Below are 19435 nucleotides of genomic sequence, written 5' to 3'. Positions count from 1 at the left end.
GAAGGGGTTAAGCCCTGTCTGGGAAGATGCATTAAAAATAAGATGTCCTCAACATATGAGAATGTGTTTGAAACCTCATTTAGCTATTTTTAACTTTTTTAGTTTAGTTCTGCAATTATATTAATTCTTCAGAGGCTTTGAACATGCTCCAGTTCACATGGGAAAAATTAGATTTTAGGAGTAGTGTAAAAAGTTCATGCACATTTTGGCGAGTTAAAACATTGTAACACAGGGTCAAAACACTCAACATTTTCACAGAAATTACAACTATTAGAAAACCACTTTCATTCTGGTAATGTTAGATTTAATGAACAAATACACAAGCCATCAACAAAAAGCAAACAAAAACACACTATACAAAAAGCATGTGATTATTGCCATGACAAACATACAACCGCATTGTACGAGAACACAGAGTTTATACATACAGACTTTAATGTAGGCAATCCACTAAACCCATTTACCTCTAACAGTCACATTACAGTGCTTTCATTAAGCCTTGGTCTATTGATCAACACATATTTATTCGTCTTAAATCAAAGCAGCTTCTGTTGCTATCTTAAATGAAACAGTCTTGTATAGATATATTTAAGGCAAACAAAGGTGAATTCTTTGGCATGTAAGAATACACTCCAAAAGCTGTACTAACCATTAAACCAGAATACACACGGACTGTGTCAAGAGCCATTTTACAAAACCCTGAGCTAAAGCTATCCACCTCAACCTACACAGAAGCTTTTTATTTTAAAGTAAATTCATTACAAAAACGATAAAATATACAAATTTCAACCACTCAATGTGGGTATAAGGGCTTGTAAGAAATTCTGCATCTTTACTGGTCAATAGCCAGTAAATGACAAATTGGAACAGCCTTTAGTGGTAAACGTAAAGATTAGATAGAGATAAAACCACTGGGTAAAAAAAATGTCAGAGTAGGATTTAAAAAATATTACAAATTTTACAGAAAAACATTCTGTACAAGCTTTAATAGTGGCTGTCTAAAGATACTTTCCCTTTTCTTATACATGACAAATGTAAGTACAAAAGTACCTTAATTGTACTACTTTATTGTCAACAAAAATTGACAACAAAGATATGCTCTCCTATAACAAACTGATCCGAATCAACCACATCAATCTTCTGCATCACTTGTGCAGAAGAGCTGTTTGAAAGAAAGATTTATAGCCCTGAGCTTTCACTTTTTAAAAAGCTTTACCAAAACTGGGTGTTATACCTTTGAGTTACTGGAGTGTTATTATTACATACACATTTATAAACATACAGTAAACCATTATAATTACAGCATTTTGGTGAATAACTGAGGATCATTCCTTAGCATATCTGATATAGCTACAACAAGCTTCGAAAGGTTTGCTTCGTGGCTTATATCAAATTCCTGTCACTTATATGACAGTAATGTCATGCAATAACCTTAAAGTATGCAAAATTATCATCCAATCCGTTTTTAACCACAATATGTATAGAACCACTTGTTGTTTGTATTAAATAAACTAAAAACCTAATTAAAATGGAATGTTCTTAAGGCTTTCTTGTGCCATTTACTGTAACATAAGCTGTTTAAGATTGTCATGTAAGATGGTGTCTTTGACATCACGGAAGACGAGGCGAATGTTCTCCGTGTTAATGGCAGTGGTGAAGTGATGGTAAAGAGGTTTCTGCTGTTGCTCCCGACGCTTGTTACGGAAGCACTCCACCAGGAATGTCTGCACATCCAGGAGTTTGTGGGGATCCCCGGTGAAATCTGGGAAATAGTCCTTGATGTTCACTTTCTCAACTTTCTCTTCCAGCAAGTCTGTCTTATTGAGAAAAAGGATGATGGAGACGTTGGCGAAGACACAATTGTTGACGATCGTCTCGAAGATGTTGAGTGACTCAGATAGCCTGTTGGTCTGCCGATCTTCCATAAGCACCTGATCGTACTCGCTGGATGAGACTAGGAAGAGGATGGAGGTTACGCAGTCAAAGCACTCGAACCATCGCTTACGCTCTGACCGCTGCCCTCCCACATCTACCATCTTGAAAGGAACATTCTTGATCTCAAAGTCATACTCATAGATACCCTTGGTGGGCTTCCGTGCCAGAAGTATATCTTTTTGGGTGGGCAAGTAGTCCTGTACATTTAATGGAAATAAAAATTGGATAAGAAACCTGATAAAGTTATAAACTGTGCACCACAAATCAGTAAAAGACAGAAATATTATATTGTGTCCATTCTGCAAATTCACAGAAGGGCGTCAGTTCCAAATATTACTAACAGTTTTGTCAAAAGTCCTATTCCGACGGTACTAGTTTTTCCGTAGGAAGTTTGAGAAACTGAATTTTATAGACACAGTTTGTGATATTAATCCCGTCCGAATGTGCCAAGTCTACTTTTCCTCTTATGATCTCTGCAAAAAAAAATTCCTGAGAAATGTACTTACTGTTTTTTGGCAAACTTTGTGGTCTTCTCAAAAATCTAATCCTATTTGAATGCGAATGTCTGTGATTGCCAATATAATCGCCTTATGAGTTTTACAGTAGATCTTACTACCCCATGCATTTTTTTCTTGCTGTGCACCATTCACTGTGAATATTTATGTTTTTACCATCCAGCAAAGAAATAAAGAATACAATAATAAAGTCAACATGTAAACTGCCAATGTAATGGCCGGTTATCGATACTCACTTTAATTTGTCAACTCAATTATGCAGGCTTTATTTCAGTAGGTTTGTTTTAAGTAGCCAGTTCTGTGTCTTTTAATAAGATTTTCATAATAATAATAATAAAATTAACGTTCATGTAAATGTATTTTCAATAATAGTTGTTGTTTTAAGTTTGATGATTACAAGTTATTGTTTTTATCATATGTGATGCACACATTCAGTATACGTGATCTTCTTAAAGGCCCTAGATATATGAAAAACACACTCCACTTCTGTAGTTTACATGGGAATACAAATCACAGACTTCGGGTGATAACAATTGTAACTAAAACATTGTTTAGGAAACTAATCCAGTTCGAATAGGGCTAAAGAATGAGCAATTTCCATAGGCACATAGCCCATATAGTATTTGTAGTTATTTTTATCACTACAGCTATTATTCTTCTTTGTCCTATAAACAAGATCAAATTTCATATCACACTTTAAGGCTTCTACTTTGCGCTAAAACTTTTACAGATCAGTTTCGATTCTTAGGTGTCAATGTCCAAATTTAGACCAACTCTAGATCATAGAGCATCTTTCTCTATCCAAAGTATGTATTTTTTTACATTTATTCTCTGCTTGTAAGGTGTCCTCAGCAAATAGTCATATCTATGCCCTTTACATGGTGCATGGAGATAAGGAGCATATATTTGATCCAAAGGTTGCAGGATCTGATCATGTGTTTAGTGTTTTAAATTCCATTTCAGAGACTTAAGTAAATTATGTTAAACTATTTTGTGTTCATATATGTTGCTGTCGTTAAATTATTTTATCCAAAGTTTCTTATTACACTGTAAAAAATACTTTGTTGCCTTAAAAAATTTTGTTGAATCAACTTAGATTTACAAGTCATTTCAACGTACTATTATTTATCTTGACTAGAGAACGAGTTGTTATAACTACATGTGAGTTGTTTAAACATATAAAATTAGGTTGACTTTTCAACTATATTTTATAAGTTGTGACAACTGTTGACATGACTTTTGAGTTGATTTAACAAAATATTTTAAGGCAGCAAAGTATTTTTACAGTGTAGCAATGGTCATATAAAACCCATATGGACACAGTTCAATTCACTAAATATTGCGGTTACAATGAAAGGACACAAAACATAAGTGTTTACCTGTTCTCCAAGTTTATCCACATTGTCCAGAAAGTATTTCACAGATTCACCCTAAAGAGAAAAGATAAACAAAATTAGATATCCAGTGTGTGAACTAATATGACTGTCAGTGTCATGAAACATTGTTCCCAAAAACGCAGGTTTGAATTTCTAGCCCTACTTTCCTGTTGTCCTACACTTACCTGTCAATTTGAAGCAAGATTACAAAAAATACTGTATGCTTGTCCTACCAAGACAGACACTATTGTGATACACTACACTGCTACTTTGCCTAACTCAAAATCAGGAAAATGAGACTCCATAGCTCGGCCTCCATTGGCTTGTTGGTGGGGCATGCAAATTAGACTTAAGAGGAGAATGCAACTTGCAGAAAATGTCCTGGCTTAGATGCACTGAACATGAATGTTTATACATTAAAACTAAAAAAAACTGAGCTAAATCAAACTTGAACTAAATCTCAGTTATGTTTAGTCTACATCCTGACATGATTGATTTTATTTTCATAACTGAAATGCAAACTAAGCTCATGTGCACTCATGTCACGTCAACTGTCCCCAAATCAGTCAAACTATGTCGACACACACAGAGACACAATCTCTTAAATGTTTCATTCATTGGAGACTTGTTGTAATTATTTGTCTGTCTTATCTATCTCTAAACTCTATTCCAACTTTTAAACATAGACAAAATGTTCTCTTATGAAAGCTGCTTTGGATAAAAAAAAGTCTGCTAAATGTAAATAAATATACATTTCAATAAAATTAAAAATGATCCCTAATTACATTCCGAATGCATGACCGGTAGGAATTATACTATGAATATTGCATTGTGCATGGATTAAAAGGTGAGAAACATGGAATACAGTATCTGCTGGGCTGATTTTACGGCAATGTCATAGAAAACAATTTGTTTATCTGCAGTACTTTCCAATACAAAGCTGTTTCACAACAGATCCCTAAAAGAACATGACCCAACACTCACATAAATCCTATGAAAATGACTTAAGAGACCCCATCACCCAACACTGCTTGAGGATCAACAAATGAAACTTTCAGGCGAATGAAATACAGACACAACTCTGTATTATTTGTAATTGAAAGTTTGATCATTCAATTATGTCAACACAACTGAGAGAAAGACCATTTGACATTTACCAGCTGAAACTCTCGCCGTCTGTCATAAGCATTCTGAATACCGCTGTCTTGCCACAGGGCACGGATGGAGGGCAAGTAGTTCATAAAGACTTTGGTCTCCACCATCCCTTTGGCCATCATGGATGAGCGGGTGTCAAAAGCCATAACCGTCTCCCCATGGACCTGGTTATCGGGATCTCCCCAAGGAATATGAAGTTTCTCACGGGCATCCACCAGTACCCTGATACCTAAAGAGACCATAAGATAATTCATTCTCAGTGGGGGGAACCCATGTTTCACTATGAACAGACAATTATAAAGGTGAGATCTGGTTATTGTTATGCTACTAACATGCCATGTTGAAAGAAATTGCATTAACAAAAATTAAATAAAATTTTGAAAAGATGCACATATCACTAAATAATAAAAAACTGATCTGCCAGGTGAACCAGACCAGGTAGGTACTCGATTTACCGATGACACCAGATGTATTAATGAAAGGTTATGTTGAAGGGCTTGCATATATGTTACAAATACAAGTGTTTCGGGTAGAGTTTTGTTCCTTTCAGTTCCAATATATTACAGAAACATACATAGCTACTGCTCGACAAACCCACGCCTAAAAACCTTCGGCCTTTCACGTCGTCTGTGCGCTGACTGAACAACCGAAAGTTTTCGAACACTTCCACCTGCCGTTACAGTTACAACACGATGAAGTCGGCCACTTTTAATAATGTTTAATAAACCCGTCCGTATCGATTTTAAGCTTTTGGTGAGGTACCTTTGATAACATTGCTGTAGATCGTAGCCCGGAACTCTTCTTTGGCCCGCTGATCGAAGTCCTGCCCATGAATTATGCGCATTTGTTTGAGGAAAGTTGACTTGCCACTTTCGCCAGCTCCTAACAACAATATCTTCACCAGTTTCTTCACATAGGTCTTCTCGCGAGAAATGCTTTTATCGATCTCCTTAGACTTTCTGATTTGATCGACTTCGCTGTGCGAGAGGAGACAATTGGGAATACAAACTATTGCAGTCCGGGAGGGCAGGAAATCCGCCATCTTTGTAGTATCGACTTCATGGATACATCACTCGTGCTTGAGCGCGCGGCGCGTTCACGCGTTCTTTCACTAACGGGCGGATGCAACGGGGTGTGGTTTGATGTTTGTCTATCTTAGCTAAGCTAATCCATTGGCGGACGCTTTTATTCAAAGCAACAATACATATTCGTCAGCGTGTGTGTTTACTTGGAATCGAACCGAGAACCTGTACATTATTTTTGCATATAATTTCTCCCAATTCAAACTTAACATTATTTCTCAAAATTCAAACGAAGCAGCTATACCTATGCCCGCCTTTGTATTTATTGGTAAACAGTGATTGAACAGCAAAAAAATTTTTGCAAATGGTGCTTTATCAGTCGTAAGCTCCAGTATTTCCTCTACGACAAACTTTTTAATGACGTAAGCACTAGCAAACCTGTTGCGGATGTACGATATGACAGGAGATCATTTTAAACAATTTTAAGTTTTTTCTATAACTTCCGGCATGTTCCGCCTGTGCACTACAGCAACTCTGCTAAATAAAAATAAAAAATAAAAACCACCAGCAATGCAAATGGATTTATTGGTTATAATGGTAATTGTATGTTGTTAGTAATAAAAACCATTAAAATGTGTTCTGTTGTTTTTCAGAAACTAATGTAGTTTACAGTCTGTAGGTTACATGTGTACAAATATTAAACACTTACAGTAAAATATGCTATCTGAGTGACTGTCGCCATCTACTGTACATAACTTGTAAGTGTCATCAATGCTCTCTATTAATCTTCTGCACAACTGGTTTACCTACATAAGCAGAGCGGTTACCTGATTGGCGCACGCGGCTATCGTCTTTGTGTGCATCACTGATGATTATAGATTAACAACATTTAGAACCATAACACGATCACATAAAGATCGTTTCCCTTACCAAGACCGTCGACGCTGTGAGAAGCAAATATGACCATAAGAAATGTACGGGACCACGGACAGCGTTATAAACCGCGTATGGCATGCCTGAAGAAGGTTGGTTAAGATCATCCATTGCATGTTATTAATTGGCAATATATTCAGCTGGGATAAGATAATGTTGCATTTGATAACTGTAAATGTAATTATTCAAACCTTTAGATCCATGTAAAAATGTATTCTTGCTCTCATTGAGCACATCAATATGATTATTTTTAATTCTCCAGTTATAATTTTGAAGTGCACTTTAATCAATTTAAAATATATATTACAAACAAATTATATGCAGCCCCAAAAAGTAACCAGGTGAGGTTTTGTTATTGTAATTTTGTTACCTTGTGTCAGATATTATGCATTTAAGAGTGTATTATATTTGTTTTGGTTCAGAGTAGTATTATGAATGAATAAGATTATTGTTATTATTAATTATATATTATTAATAAAATTAAATCACAGTGATGACAGTAATTTCTCAAGTGCATTTATCAAGGTTGTGTACATTTATTTTCTTTTTAATTATTTTGGCTGCTTTGAGAAAATGTTAAATGCCTTGTAAGTCGCTTTGGATAAAAGTGTGTGCTAAATGAGTGAATGTAATTTAATGTAATGTTGGTAATTGTATAAGAGGAGCTTATTCTCAGGTAAGGTCACTTTGTGCTAATAGTATTAGTCTAGCTTTGTCATGATCCTCTGGTATAATACAGCCCTTTCATGTATCAATATGATACTGCAAATACCCAAAGTGTTTTTTCACAGTGTGACCCACTACATCGTGTATTCCTTGTTATAGCTGTCATTTCACAGGGATAGTAATGACCCAATCACTTGACCAAGTGCTTTCTGTGATCCAGACCAGGGTGCAGCATGAGTTCACAAACATGCATCAAAAGCCAGAGACCCTGACAAAGCATCAAAAACTTCAAACAGCATCATAAATCAATTACTCAGTATATTTCAAAGAGGTCAATCTCAGCCCGTCAGACCATAAACCAGCAGGAATGTCTTCACGGTGGAATATTTTAGCATGATGTACACACAGCAGAGCACACATTTGTATCTGATAGATAGCATATGAACTAAAACAGTGTAAATGGATCTTGTTGACCCCTCTAGTCAATGCATAACATGATGCATTTGTATTCATAGCATGTTGTCGTGATCTTATGTTCGGTAGGTGGAGGCTGTGGTGTTGGAGATGCAGGACCCTAAGACTGGAGTGAAATCTCAAACCCAGAGGCTTGTTATCACCACCATCCCACATGCCATAACAGGTGAGAACATCAGAAATAACCATCTGCTTTACATCACTGTGATGCTATCATTCAAGTAGGAATCTTTATAAGGTTAAATACTAATAACTAAAAATAGTGGTCTGACTCACTTGATTTTTATTGATTTTTGCACTTGGATTACTCCTTGCGAGTGCTAGTTATCATCAGTGGTCCATGCATTTAGAGTCTGAAACTGAAGAATCTATTGCCATGACAACCCCTGAGCAGCTGCAATGACTCTCTCCTCTAAAGCAGCATGGTCTCAGAGAGCTCTTGTAATCTCGGTTTCTAGTCTTTGTCATCTTGAGACCATTGTTTTTCTTATGATGCCGTGTAAAGCATCTGTATAGGTTAATAGTCATGTAATGAATTAAATACAGCGCTTAAACTTAATTGGTGTAAAGCCTTATCATTTATATAATGAAAATATTTATTAAAAAATTCATTGAATGTATATATGGTATGCCCCTCAGGATAGCTGGCCCGCCGACCATTCTCACTAATGAAGCCCCCCACATTCATCCCTGCTGTGCTCTTCTCATTAGTCTCCTAAGAGAACCTCAGCAGGACCCACAGTGGTGTACCAAGGAATTGTGTGAAACCTATTTTGACATTGCGCTTATGATTCTATCTTATAACTAATAGATAGATAGACAGACAGATAGTAAGTAAGTAAAATGTATTTATATAGCACATTTAAAACACAGCTTGCGCTGACCAAAGTGCTGTACATAGTGCAACAAATTAATAAAATGATTAAAAGTAGCACTCAGAAATTTAAGAAAATATCAAGAAGAAGAAAAAAAAATAGTGTCTATTAAACAAATATGTTTAATATTTGCCTCCGTTATCCCTTTTAATCCAGTGTTTTTTCATTTATTTTTTTAATCCTCTGTTTTTAAAATAGTTTCTTATTATGTTTTATATTTCCTAATATTAGTATGATAGTAGATCGCCAGTCAGATGACTTCTCATCCCATATTTTTCTATGTGGTGTCTGTAGGTGGGCACATTCAATATAAAGGCTAGCCTGCACCCACTGTTTTTATTGCGCTTAAATGTTATGCATGTACTGTCACTAAAATGTTTATTGTATATCTTGATCCTTCAGGAGAAGACATTGTTGCTTGGCTTGCTAATCGATTTAGAATAGACGCTCTGGGTAAGTACATCATTTTGAAACATAATCTAAAATGTAAACATCTAATTCAAGAGTGGCTATAAAGGGACATTCCACTTTTTTTGAAAATATGCTCATTTTCTAACTCCCCTAGAGTTAAACATTTGATTCTTACCGTTTTGGAATCCATTCAGCTGATGTCCGGATCTGGTGTTAGCACTTTTAGCATAGCTTAGCACAATCCATTCAATCTGATTAGACCATTAGCATCGGGCCAAAAAACAACCAACGAGTTTCAATATTTTGCCCGAAAATAGTCCCCTGCCATTGAAAGTAACCAAGGGGACTATTTTCAGGCAGTGCGCAATATCACTACGCCTGCCGCAGCCATGTTACATCAGCAAAGTCACTGATTATCACGCCAATTTGAGAGTATAGTTCCTAGCCATATCCGCCTAGAAAATCGCAGCTTTTAATTTTCTGTCAGACTTAGTACACAATGTACAGTTATACAGTTTTAAATAGGAAAAATATTGAAACTCTTTGGTTATTTTTTAGCGCGATGCTAATGGTCTAATCAGATTTAATGGATTATGCTAAGCTATGCTAAAAGTGCTAGCGCCAGACTCGGAGATCGGCTGAATGGATTCCAAAATGATAAGAATCAAATGTTTAACTCTACACTCTAAAAAAACAAACGGTGCTATATAGCACCAAAACAATTGCTTTGGATCGTAACGATAGAAGAACCATTTTAGTGCCATATAGCACCGGTGAAGAACCAGTGAAGCACCAGTGAAGCACCAGTGAAGCACCTGTGTAGAACCATATAGGGGCCATATAGCACCACATATGGTTCTACATAGCACTATATGGTTCTGCACGGGTGCTTCGCTGGTGCTTCGCTGGTGCTTCACCGGTGCTGTGTGGCACTAGAGGTGGTTCTTCTGTCGTTGCGATCCGGGGCGGCTGTTTTGGTGCTATATAGCACCGTTTGTTTTTTAGAGTGTAGGGGAGCTGGAAAATGAGCATATTTTCAAAAAAAGTGGAGTGTCCCTTTAAGAAATTAGGTCTATGGTGTAGAAGTTGCACCATACTGATTATCTGAATTTTTAAATGTAAAACTTTCTGACTGCTAGAGGCCCTAGCTATGGGTACCATGATGGTGGCTTTTGGGTACATTTATCCACTACAGGATCACAAAAGACTTATCCTTAAACCAGATGCATCTCTGTATCGCTTTCAGGTAATATTCATAAGCAATAATTCAATAATTCATAACTTTATGTTTCTCGTTTTTTGGTGCTTGGCAGAGAAGATGTGTAAAACAATTTTAACTTCTGTTACATATGCTTGTGTTTCACATCTATTCCAGACACCATATTTTTGGCCTGCACAGCAATGGCCGGTTGAGGACACAGACTATGGTGTGTTATTATCTTTCAATTTCCACACATGCTGATTGGTTGTCATAGCAATATTTCAGGGTGACATTTGTAGTTTATTCATAGCTTAAGCTTTGAATAGGATGCCAGCGATAAATATTATGAAATGATTGTCTTATCATGTTATATCAGAACTCCTATTTGGCACTTTAGATGCAAGGTCAGATTTTTGTATTTGTATTTCTAGCAATATATTTGGCAAAGAGAAATATACGCAAGAAAGGGTTGTTGGAGTTGTATGAACAGGTATTTGGACACATTTTTTTAAATAGTAGTAATATATACTTCAATATGGGCTTATGTTATGCTTATATTATTGCATGACGAATTACTATGTATAATTACTATGTATTTTGATAAGGATATAATAACTGTGCGTTTTTTTACCCAGGAACAGTACAACAACCTTTATAAATGGATGAACCACAAGTGGGACTTTATTGTAATGCAGGCCAAAGAGCAGTATAGGTGGGTCACTGGCGGTCTATTTACAATATTAAAAATATGCAATACATTTGGATTCATATAGATATTTACTAGTTGTTATTGGTGCCTGACAATGTGCTTATTTGTGTAGGGCAGGAAAGGAGAGAAAAAAGCCAGATCGGGTGGTTTTTGATTGTCAGGAACGAGCTTACTGGATTGTGCATCGGCCACCGGTCAGTAAGGAACATTTTTAGATGACCACTGGTTTTGTGGTCTGGACCTCAGTACCAAACCAGTAATTGGATTGAACATGAGAATTTAAACACAGTTGAACAATTAAAGGCACGATTTCTGAAAAAAATATTTGGAAAAGGGATTCGGGCTGAGCACCAAAACACACTTGTAGCCAATCAGCAGTAAGGGGCATGTCTACTAAACGACATCGTTGCCTGAGTTGTGTATGTGTGGGGCGGGTCTATCAAAAGAAGGTCCAGATTCTATTGGGGTGGGGCGTGTTTGTTTAGGTGATTTTAAATATCAACATTGGCTTTCAGAGATCATGGACCCTGCCTTTAAGCTTTCTATTGATGTATGGAAAGTAAGGATTTGTTAGAATAGGACAATATTTGGCAGAGATACAACTATTTGAAAATCTGGAATCTGAGGATGCAACAAATCTAAATATTGAGAAAATCCATTTAAAGTTGTCCAAATAAAGTCCTTATAGCATCACTAATGATACTAATACTAGTCATAATTAAAGTTGTGATATATTTACAGTAGGCAATTTACAAAATATCTTTACTTAATATCCTAAATTAATTTTGGCATTTAAAAAAATCTATAATTTAACCCATACACAATGTGTTATTGGTACAAATATACCGGTGCTTCTTATGACAGGTTTGTGGTCCAGGGACACATATCGCCTTTAAAAATGTAACATTATAGTTAGATGAAATTGTGTCACTTTCACTTAACAGCCAGGAACAGTTAGTGCCATGGATTATGGACATGACAGGATGGTCGACCCTAATGTGGATGAGGTAAAGGTAGGTGTTACAACTGAAATTCAAACTTACAAATAACTAAATGAGACATTTTTTTATTTTTGTTTATGTCTGCAATCTTGTTTAGAAATGTATAGCTATTTTACTGTTACACAAATCATTACAAGAAGCTGGTCTTACAATTCCTAACACTTTTTTCTCTCTTTCTTTATGTGTGCAGATTTTATTCTAAACAAGGAAGATTCTACCAAAAACAGACACCTTTGAAATGAAAGCACACACAAGACCACCACAATAATGTTCACTCACTTTTCACCATGACTCATAACATGAAGGAGTGTGTTAAATCCTTACAATGCACTTCACATCATCTTTTACTTCAGACACAGTATTTCAGCATGAGTCACAGTTTCCTTTCTTTTCACCTACACTGTTTCTTTTTCTCCAGCAAAATACATCAGACTACTACAGAAGAATCGTAAGTATCAAAAGATCAAATGAATAACACACACGTTTCCTGTAAGAGACTATGATCACATGTAAAATCAACGTTTTTTTTTACTACTTTTGTAGATTATGTTCACTCAGCAATGTATTATGAGGCCCAGGGTGAAGTCATCGGTGTCAATTGGAGCGTATGTTATTATCTGTTATTATTTGCAATATACATGGAAAGTTTTCTCAATCAATCAATCAATCATTTATTTATAGAGCACATTTAAGACACAACCGAAGTTGACCAAAGTGCTTTACAAGGGATAAAAAAACACAATGTAAAACCAATACAAATATATAAATACCAGACAAAACAAAAAACATTCATTAAAAATAAAACTAGAGATACAAAAAGCAGTTTTCTGTATTAAAAATACCACTCGCCAGTCATTCATGTGTGAAGAGACTGTATAATACTTTTCTTTGTAATTTTTGTAGACTTGTTAAATACACAACTACATATAAAGAACACGACCCCTTCCTCCACTCCTCCCTGCCAAGCAACCCTTGGATAACAGATGATGTTACGTATTGGACCCTCAACATGCCAAAGTGAGCCTCAACTTTTAATTGCTTTAGAATTTTATTTCGATGACAGACACATGACTTTTATTTTGAAATAAAAGCACTATTTAGTCTTAAAGGCGCTCTAAGCGAATCTGTGCAACGTCAATTTTTGTTGATGTTTGAATGTTTTCAAACAAACGGAGCGTAGCTAACTCCTCCCCCTCCCTTCCGTGCTTTCATGAGCGCACCCAACTCCCACACCCAAATCCTTCTTGTCGTTTATTGGCTGGAACACTTTGTTATGTTTCGTGGTGCTAGGTTTGGCCACTGTGTTGTTATTGCCGTTTGTGGAGCCTGGGCTGTCTACAGAGATCGCTTTTTTTACAGTTTGATCAACCGTCAGGTAGCAAGCAGATAGTGAGGAGATGTTTGCTGTATGTAACAAAAAATGTTTTATGGTCTAAAACGCGTGAATTCGCTTAGAGCACCTTTAAAAGGCATCTATTATGCAAAATCCTATCCACTTTTACAAGGTGTTTGGACACAAAAATGCGTTGGCAGTGTGTGAACATAACCAAAAAATCCATCCTTCTTTTCTAATCTCCATTAAACCAAAGCATTCTCATGCTGTTTTGATTCTCTTGTTAATGTGACATCACACTGATAAAGCATCGCCCATGGCCACTAACTGACTAGTTCATTTTACCCAAAAGCTTTTTTTAAATGGGTTTGTTAGCACATTTTAGCATTGACAAAGCTAAAGATAATATTGTCTCAGACTGTATTCACAGGAATTTGATCTATTTTTAACCAAAAGCGCTCCCTGTCTGTTGGTAAGTGAGTGGAGGCAGTAGCTCATTTACATTTAATGGTACACACATAGAAACAACACTTTTTGCTACCCCCCCCAAATAAGGGCATTTTTAACATGCTATAACAAATTATATATATATTATATTATATACACATTCTGGGCACACCTGAGACTTATATTACATCTTATAAAAATTAATGTGCATAATATGTGCGCTTTAATAGTAAGTATACTCCTTTATGTAATATTAAAGTGTACGTTGTTGTTTGGTTTAAACAGTGTCGAAATTCCTACTAAAATGAGGGTTGAGCGCTGGACATTCAGTTTTGGAGAACTGCTTTCTGACCCTCGTGGAAGGGCTGATTTTCGTCTCTTTCTTAAGAAGGAGTTCAGTGGTATGTATCATACAGACCTCACACCACTCACAGTTGATGTTCTTGTTAAAAAAGGGGGAAAAAAATCAATTATTAGCTAAAAATGTATTGTGCCTATACTGTGATTGGTGAACAGGTGAAAATCTTGCCTTCTGGGAGGCATGTGAGGATTTAAAATGGGGTGCGGCAGAGACAATGAAAGAAAAAGCTCAGCAAATCTATAAGTGAGCATATCTGTACATTGCCTATACATTTATAATCTTAAAAAAATAAACATATTTTAAAACACTTATTGAATTAGGACGTTTTTGGCTCGTGGAGCTCCTCGTTGGATCAACATTGATGGGAAAACCATGGACATAACAGTCAAGGGTTTGGCCCACCCTCATCGATATGTACTGGATGCTGCCCAGACTCACATTTACATGCTCATGAAAAAGGTCTCTGATATGTAGAACAGATCCATAAAACAAAGTCAAATATTTTTCACCTGTAGCAGCATGAAATTGATAGTATTTACTGTATGATTTTTTTTTATACAGGACTCATATGGGCGATATCTAAAGTCCCCAGTGTTCAAGGAAACCCAGAGAAGGGCCATTGCTCCTGAAGCACACAGATTTAGGTCAGATATATATAAGTTACACTACAATAAAAGACTTGCATGGAAAGAATAGATTTATGGAAAATATCAGGAACTAAACTTGTTTTTGAAAAACGCTTTCTTACTGTATGTTCCATAGTGATTCCCAGTTGGAGCAGAATGCTAAGAGGAGGCGGCCCAGTCTGAGTCCAATCATTCTGAGACAGCAGGAGGAGGAGCAGAAGGCTAAACTGGCAGCCAGTGGCCCAGTCGACATCACACAGGTCATGAGCAAACTGGAAAAGAAACAGAGAAAATGAAAGGAGATCAAAGAATTTTGCAATTCAATATATTTATGCACAGAGATTCAATTGCTATTTATTTTAATATGCATTGCAAATTCTGTCTGCAATGTTACATTGTAAAATAGTACATACTTGAACTTACTTTTACTACTTTCATTGGGGTAAGCAGACATAAACAAATTCTGATTGATTTAGTCATATTAGATAATAATTTTTTATAGAATTAAAAACAACTAGTTAATTTCAATTCTGTATTGCACTTTTTTTAACTACACAAAAACATACATTTACAATGTGAACAAATAGGTTATTTTAAAGGTTTGCTCGATATACTGTATATATACTGCTTCAGTAATCTTTTGCTTCATGCCTTTAAACATATGTTGCTTTTACACTGTAAAAATGTATTTGTTGGTTTAACTTAAACAGGAAAGTTAAAAATTTTGTGTAATTCAGTGTAAAAATGTTGTGTAAACAATGGGGCGGTTTTCCAGACAGGGCTTATCCTACTCCCAGACTAAAATGCATGTTTGAGCTGCTTTAATTTCAAAACACCTTGCACTGACATATTTTAACATTCATCAGTGCCATTGTTTTTTCTCAAGATGAACACAAGTATAGTTTTTTGTAAGGTTTGTTTGTAAAAACTACTTAAATTTCCTAAAATAACTAAGGCCTAGTCCTGGCAAGTGTTGCATTACAAGTAACGTACATTACGTAATAATATTACTTTTCTGAAGTAATGAGTAAAGTAACGCATTACTTTTTAAATGTACACATTAATATTTGAGTTACTTTTTTAGTTTAATTAATTAGAATAAAAAAATTATGTACTGAATTAAACTAAATGTAGTAACATTATGCATACACGCCTGTGTGGGAACAGTTTGAGTCAGAAACTGAGATGGCAGGCCAGAGCTCGACACTTTTGTGATGAAATCTGCAATTTCTGAATGCAGAACATTTCAGTCATAAAAAACACCTGCAAGGCCTGAAAGAGATCAAGCCTCAGCCAAGAAAAAGTAATGCAAAAGTAACTAAAAAGTAACGTAAGCATTACTTTCCATGAAAAGCAATTAGTTACTTTTTTGGAAGTAACTTAATATTGTAATGCATTACTTTTAAAAGTAATTTCCCCAACACTGGTCCTGGATTTATCTAAACCCTGTACGGGAAACCGCCCATATAATTTTTTACGTTGAATTAACTCAAAATTTTAAGGCAACCAGGTAACTTAATTTTTGAACGAATTAATTAAAAGTTGAACGAACTATTTTTTACAGTGTACCTTTTTAGCTCATGCCCAATAACTTCCAACATTCATGTCACATTTGTTTTGTCAAATGTAATATCCATTTTTCCATTATTGAAAGCTAAACGTTGCCAGATACATAACATACTGTATCGTCCTGTACATTATAGTTTATTTAGTTGTGTCTCATGTCTGTTCCATTTAAGTTGCTGTTTCCTTGTAAATTATTTATTAAAACAGACAATAAAATCATTTCTGCCATCTGTGGTCACATCATGTGTTTTTGTGTCTTTGTCATTTGTGTGTCTTTGAGTGAAATGTTTAGTGAAATGTTCAGTTTATTGGTATCTCATCATGTAACTCATCGAATTATGTGCATCAGTTGCCACTTTCCATATCTCAAAAACATTTTAACTTCTGTCAGTATTTAACATATGAACATGCTGTTTGTTTCTGATGGTTTATAAACAGTGGATCAAGTATACAAAAATGTTTATAATAAATATTATAACTATAAATTATAATAATATTGTTATAATAAATGTTATAATAAAATTATAACATTTTGGGGTAAAAAAACTAAACAGAAATGAGAACAAACTCATTTCAGATGATTCATTCAAATTAAAGTGGTAAACTGACAATTTTGTAGTTTTGTAATTTATTGTAATTATTGAGATTTGCAATAAGGAAATGTTAAATTCACAAAGAGGCTGTTTCCCGGACAATGTTTAGATTATTCCAGGACTAGGCCTTAGTTAAATTAGGACATTTAAGTAGTTTTTACAAACACAACTTACAAAAAACAATACTGGCGTGCATCTTGAGACAAAACAACAGCCTTGAAATATGTTATGATATGTCAGTGCAAAGTGTTTTTAAATTAAGGCATCTCAAACATGCATTTTAGTCTGGGATTAGGATAAACCCTGTCCTGGAAACCACCCCTAAAAGTTAAAATGAATTGATTTATTAAAAAAATAAAACAAAACATGTATTTGTCTAATGTAGGTTGTCCTAACATTAACATGTTATCATATGTTAATATTAACATAATTTGTTCATATTTGTCATTTTTTACTGTTAACAATGTATGTTTGTTGTAACCACTAGATGTCCTGCTTGTGTAGCTCATATTAATGCAATTTCCAAAACTTTTTTTAATAGATTTGATAGGAGAACTTGAATGTATTAAAATTTTTCTAAACATATCTCATGTAAGTTTTAATGCTTTCACATATAGCCAACACAAAGAAGAATCCAATGTTAACATATACTTTGCATACTGTGCCCTACAGCTGTGCCGGTTTACAGCACCTGTGCCTCACCTGGCGGTGTATACTGGCATTTGTGAAGCCCAGTCCACTGCCTCCCCTGGGCTCATGACACTGCCCAACAGCGCTGCTTGTCCCTCACCCATCAGCGTTGCCATCGACAGCACTCCAGCCTCAGAGAGAAGGTTTGATGGCAATGGAGGGCCTTCCTCTTCCCATTTCCCTTCTATTGCAGAAGCCTCAGTATCAGAGGAGGATAACCAGACTCCTACCCCCAAGTCTCGAATGGCTCTGTCCCTTAGCAAGCTCCTCCGCAGAGGATGCAATGCCCCGTCTGTGTTTGCCAGCTTATCCCCAAAATGTGGTGTAACTTCAGGTGGTGGTAAAGTGCAGCCGCTCGGAGTGGAGCCAGTTGTACAGCCGCAGCCCAGAAGAATCGCAAAGTGAGTGAATATCCATTACATTTACTACATTGTCATAAATGAATGAATGTAATCTTTTTTTCTGTGACAATATCTTGTGTTGTCATTTTGTGAGAACACTGAGATGTAATGATACAACTGGGTTGGCATTGCAACAATGTAGGCTACTTAATGTCTGGAATTGGGAATTGCTTTTTAAAAATGTAAAAATATAGTAAGCAAACTGTAATTTTTTGTACAGCTTTTTTCAAATCAAAGTTGACATCCCACCCGAATGCCGTATCTACCCCATTGATTCAGAAGATGAGGAGGACGATGGCCCAGATACGGCACGAGGCGTGAAAGAAATCATCTGCCCATGGGAAACAATCTCCAAACAAGATGGAGCAGGGTAGAAAAATCATAATACATTCATTGGAAAGGAAGGAAATACAATGAACCAACACTTGTGTCATAAATATTTCGTCTTACAACCATGAGAAGGCTGTGGTTAGTAATGTATGAAGCAACATCACCACTATTTGACTTGTCTGTTATTTCTAATAGCTTTTAGGTAGTGCCTATGTAGCCAATTGAATGACTTGGTTATAACATGTTTCAGTGTTGGTTTTATATACGTAAATTTGTTTTCTGATGTCAGTTGTACTGTCATTGATCTTTTATGACTAAGGGGCCTTATTTGAAGATTTTTTTAACCTGTCATCTGTTTGTTTAGTGGTGCAAACCAATATTTTGTACTTGGCTTTTGTTCACTGTTTTATATAGCTACAAAATATATGTAAATGTGAACCGCTTTGAGAAATGTTATTTTCTTAGGAAGTATATCTAGTAAGGCAGTAAAACTGAATGTGAATACACATTTGCTGTCTGAATGTATTAACTTTAAAATGTTTACAGCTCACTTCAGAATGTGAATATGTTCATTACTCATATTTAACTTGTGTAAGTGCCTCAATAAATCATTTAAAAGTTGGTTATTTGAATGTCTTGTTGATACCATATATTATACATGGTTACATCATTCAGTTTAATGGAATGAAGTTAATATTTTTTTATTTAATCTACTACAAGACTGTGAGAAAACCTGTCTTTAAAACCTTTTTTAAAAAACTGTGTCTGAAACTAACTATGGATTAGGAGCCATTTTTAAGTTTGATTTTAACAAT

At 35.6% G+C, this 19435-nt stretch overlaps 2 protein-coding genes across 3 annotated transcripts; one reads left to right on the top strand and one right to left on the bottom strand.

Annotated features, from left to right (window-relative positions):
• Nucleotides 1-270: 270 nt before the first annotated feature.
• Nucleotides 271-6114, bottom strand: LOC129420380 (guanine nucleotide-binding protein subunit alpha-13). Its single transcript, XM_055175269.2, has 4 exons — nucleotides 5744-6114; nucleotides 4984-5210; nucleotides 3830-3880; nucleotides 271-2132 (listed from the first exon to the last, which is right to left on the bottom strand). Exons 1-4 carry the CDS (start codon nucleotides 6021-6023, stop codon nucleotides 1560-1562), a joined length of 1131 nt encoding a protein of 376 aa, XP_055031244.1. The 5' UTR covers nucleotides 6024-6114; the 3' UTR covers nucleotides 271-1559.
• Nucleotides 6115-6666: 552 nt separating this feature from the next.
• rgs9b (regulator of G protein signaling 9b) lies at nucleotides 6667-19241 on the top strand. 2 transcript variants are annotated; one of them, XM_055175249.2, is made up of 19 exons: nucleotides 6667-7028; nucleotides 8146-8242; nucleotides 9354-9404; nucleotides 10502-10608; nucleotides 10738-10789; nucleotides 10995-11053; nucleotides 11199-11275; nucleotides 11385-11466; nucleotides 12217-12279; nucleotides 12692-12721; nucleotides 12817-12878; nucleotides 13177-13290; nucleotides 14339-14454; nucleotides 14570-14657; nucleotides 14735-14873; nucleotides 14976-15058; nucleotides 15177-15300; nucleotides 17872-18290; nucleotides 18511-19241. In XM_055175249.2, exons 1-19 carry the CDS (start codon nucleotides 6963-6965, stop codon nucleotides 18662-18664), a joined length of 1983 nt encoding a protein of 660 aa, XP_055031224.2. In that variant the 5' UTR covers nucleotides 6667-6962; the 3' UTR covers nucleotides 18665-19241. The 2 variants fall into 2 exon arrangements, with proteins under 2 accessions (XP_055031224.2, XP_055031225.1); XM_055175250.2 differs by lacking the exons at nucleotides 17872-18290; nucleotides 18511-19241 and having other exon boundaries at nucleotides 6669-7028; nucleotides 15177-16844.
• Nucleotides 19242-19435: the final 194 nt, after the last annotated feature.

Source organism: Misgurnus anguillicaudatus, chromosome 4 (genome assembly GCF_027580225.2).
Source record: "Misgurnus anguillicaudatus chromosome 4, ASM2758022v2, whole genome shotgun sequence".
NCBI lineage: Eukaryota > Metazoa > Chordata > Actinopteri > Cypriniformes > Cobitidae > Misgurnus > Misgurnus anguillicaudatus.
Note: the sequence above shows the minus strand (reverse complement) of the source record. Positions and strands in the feature narration are given on the sequence as shown.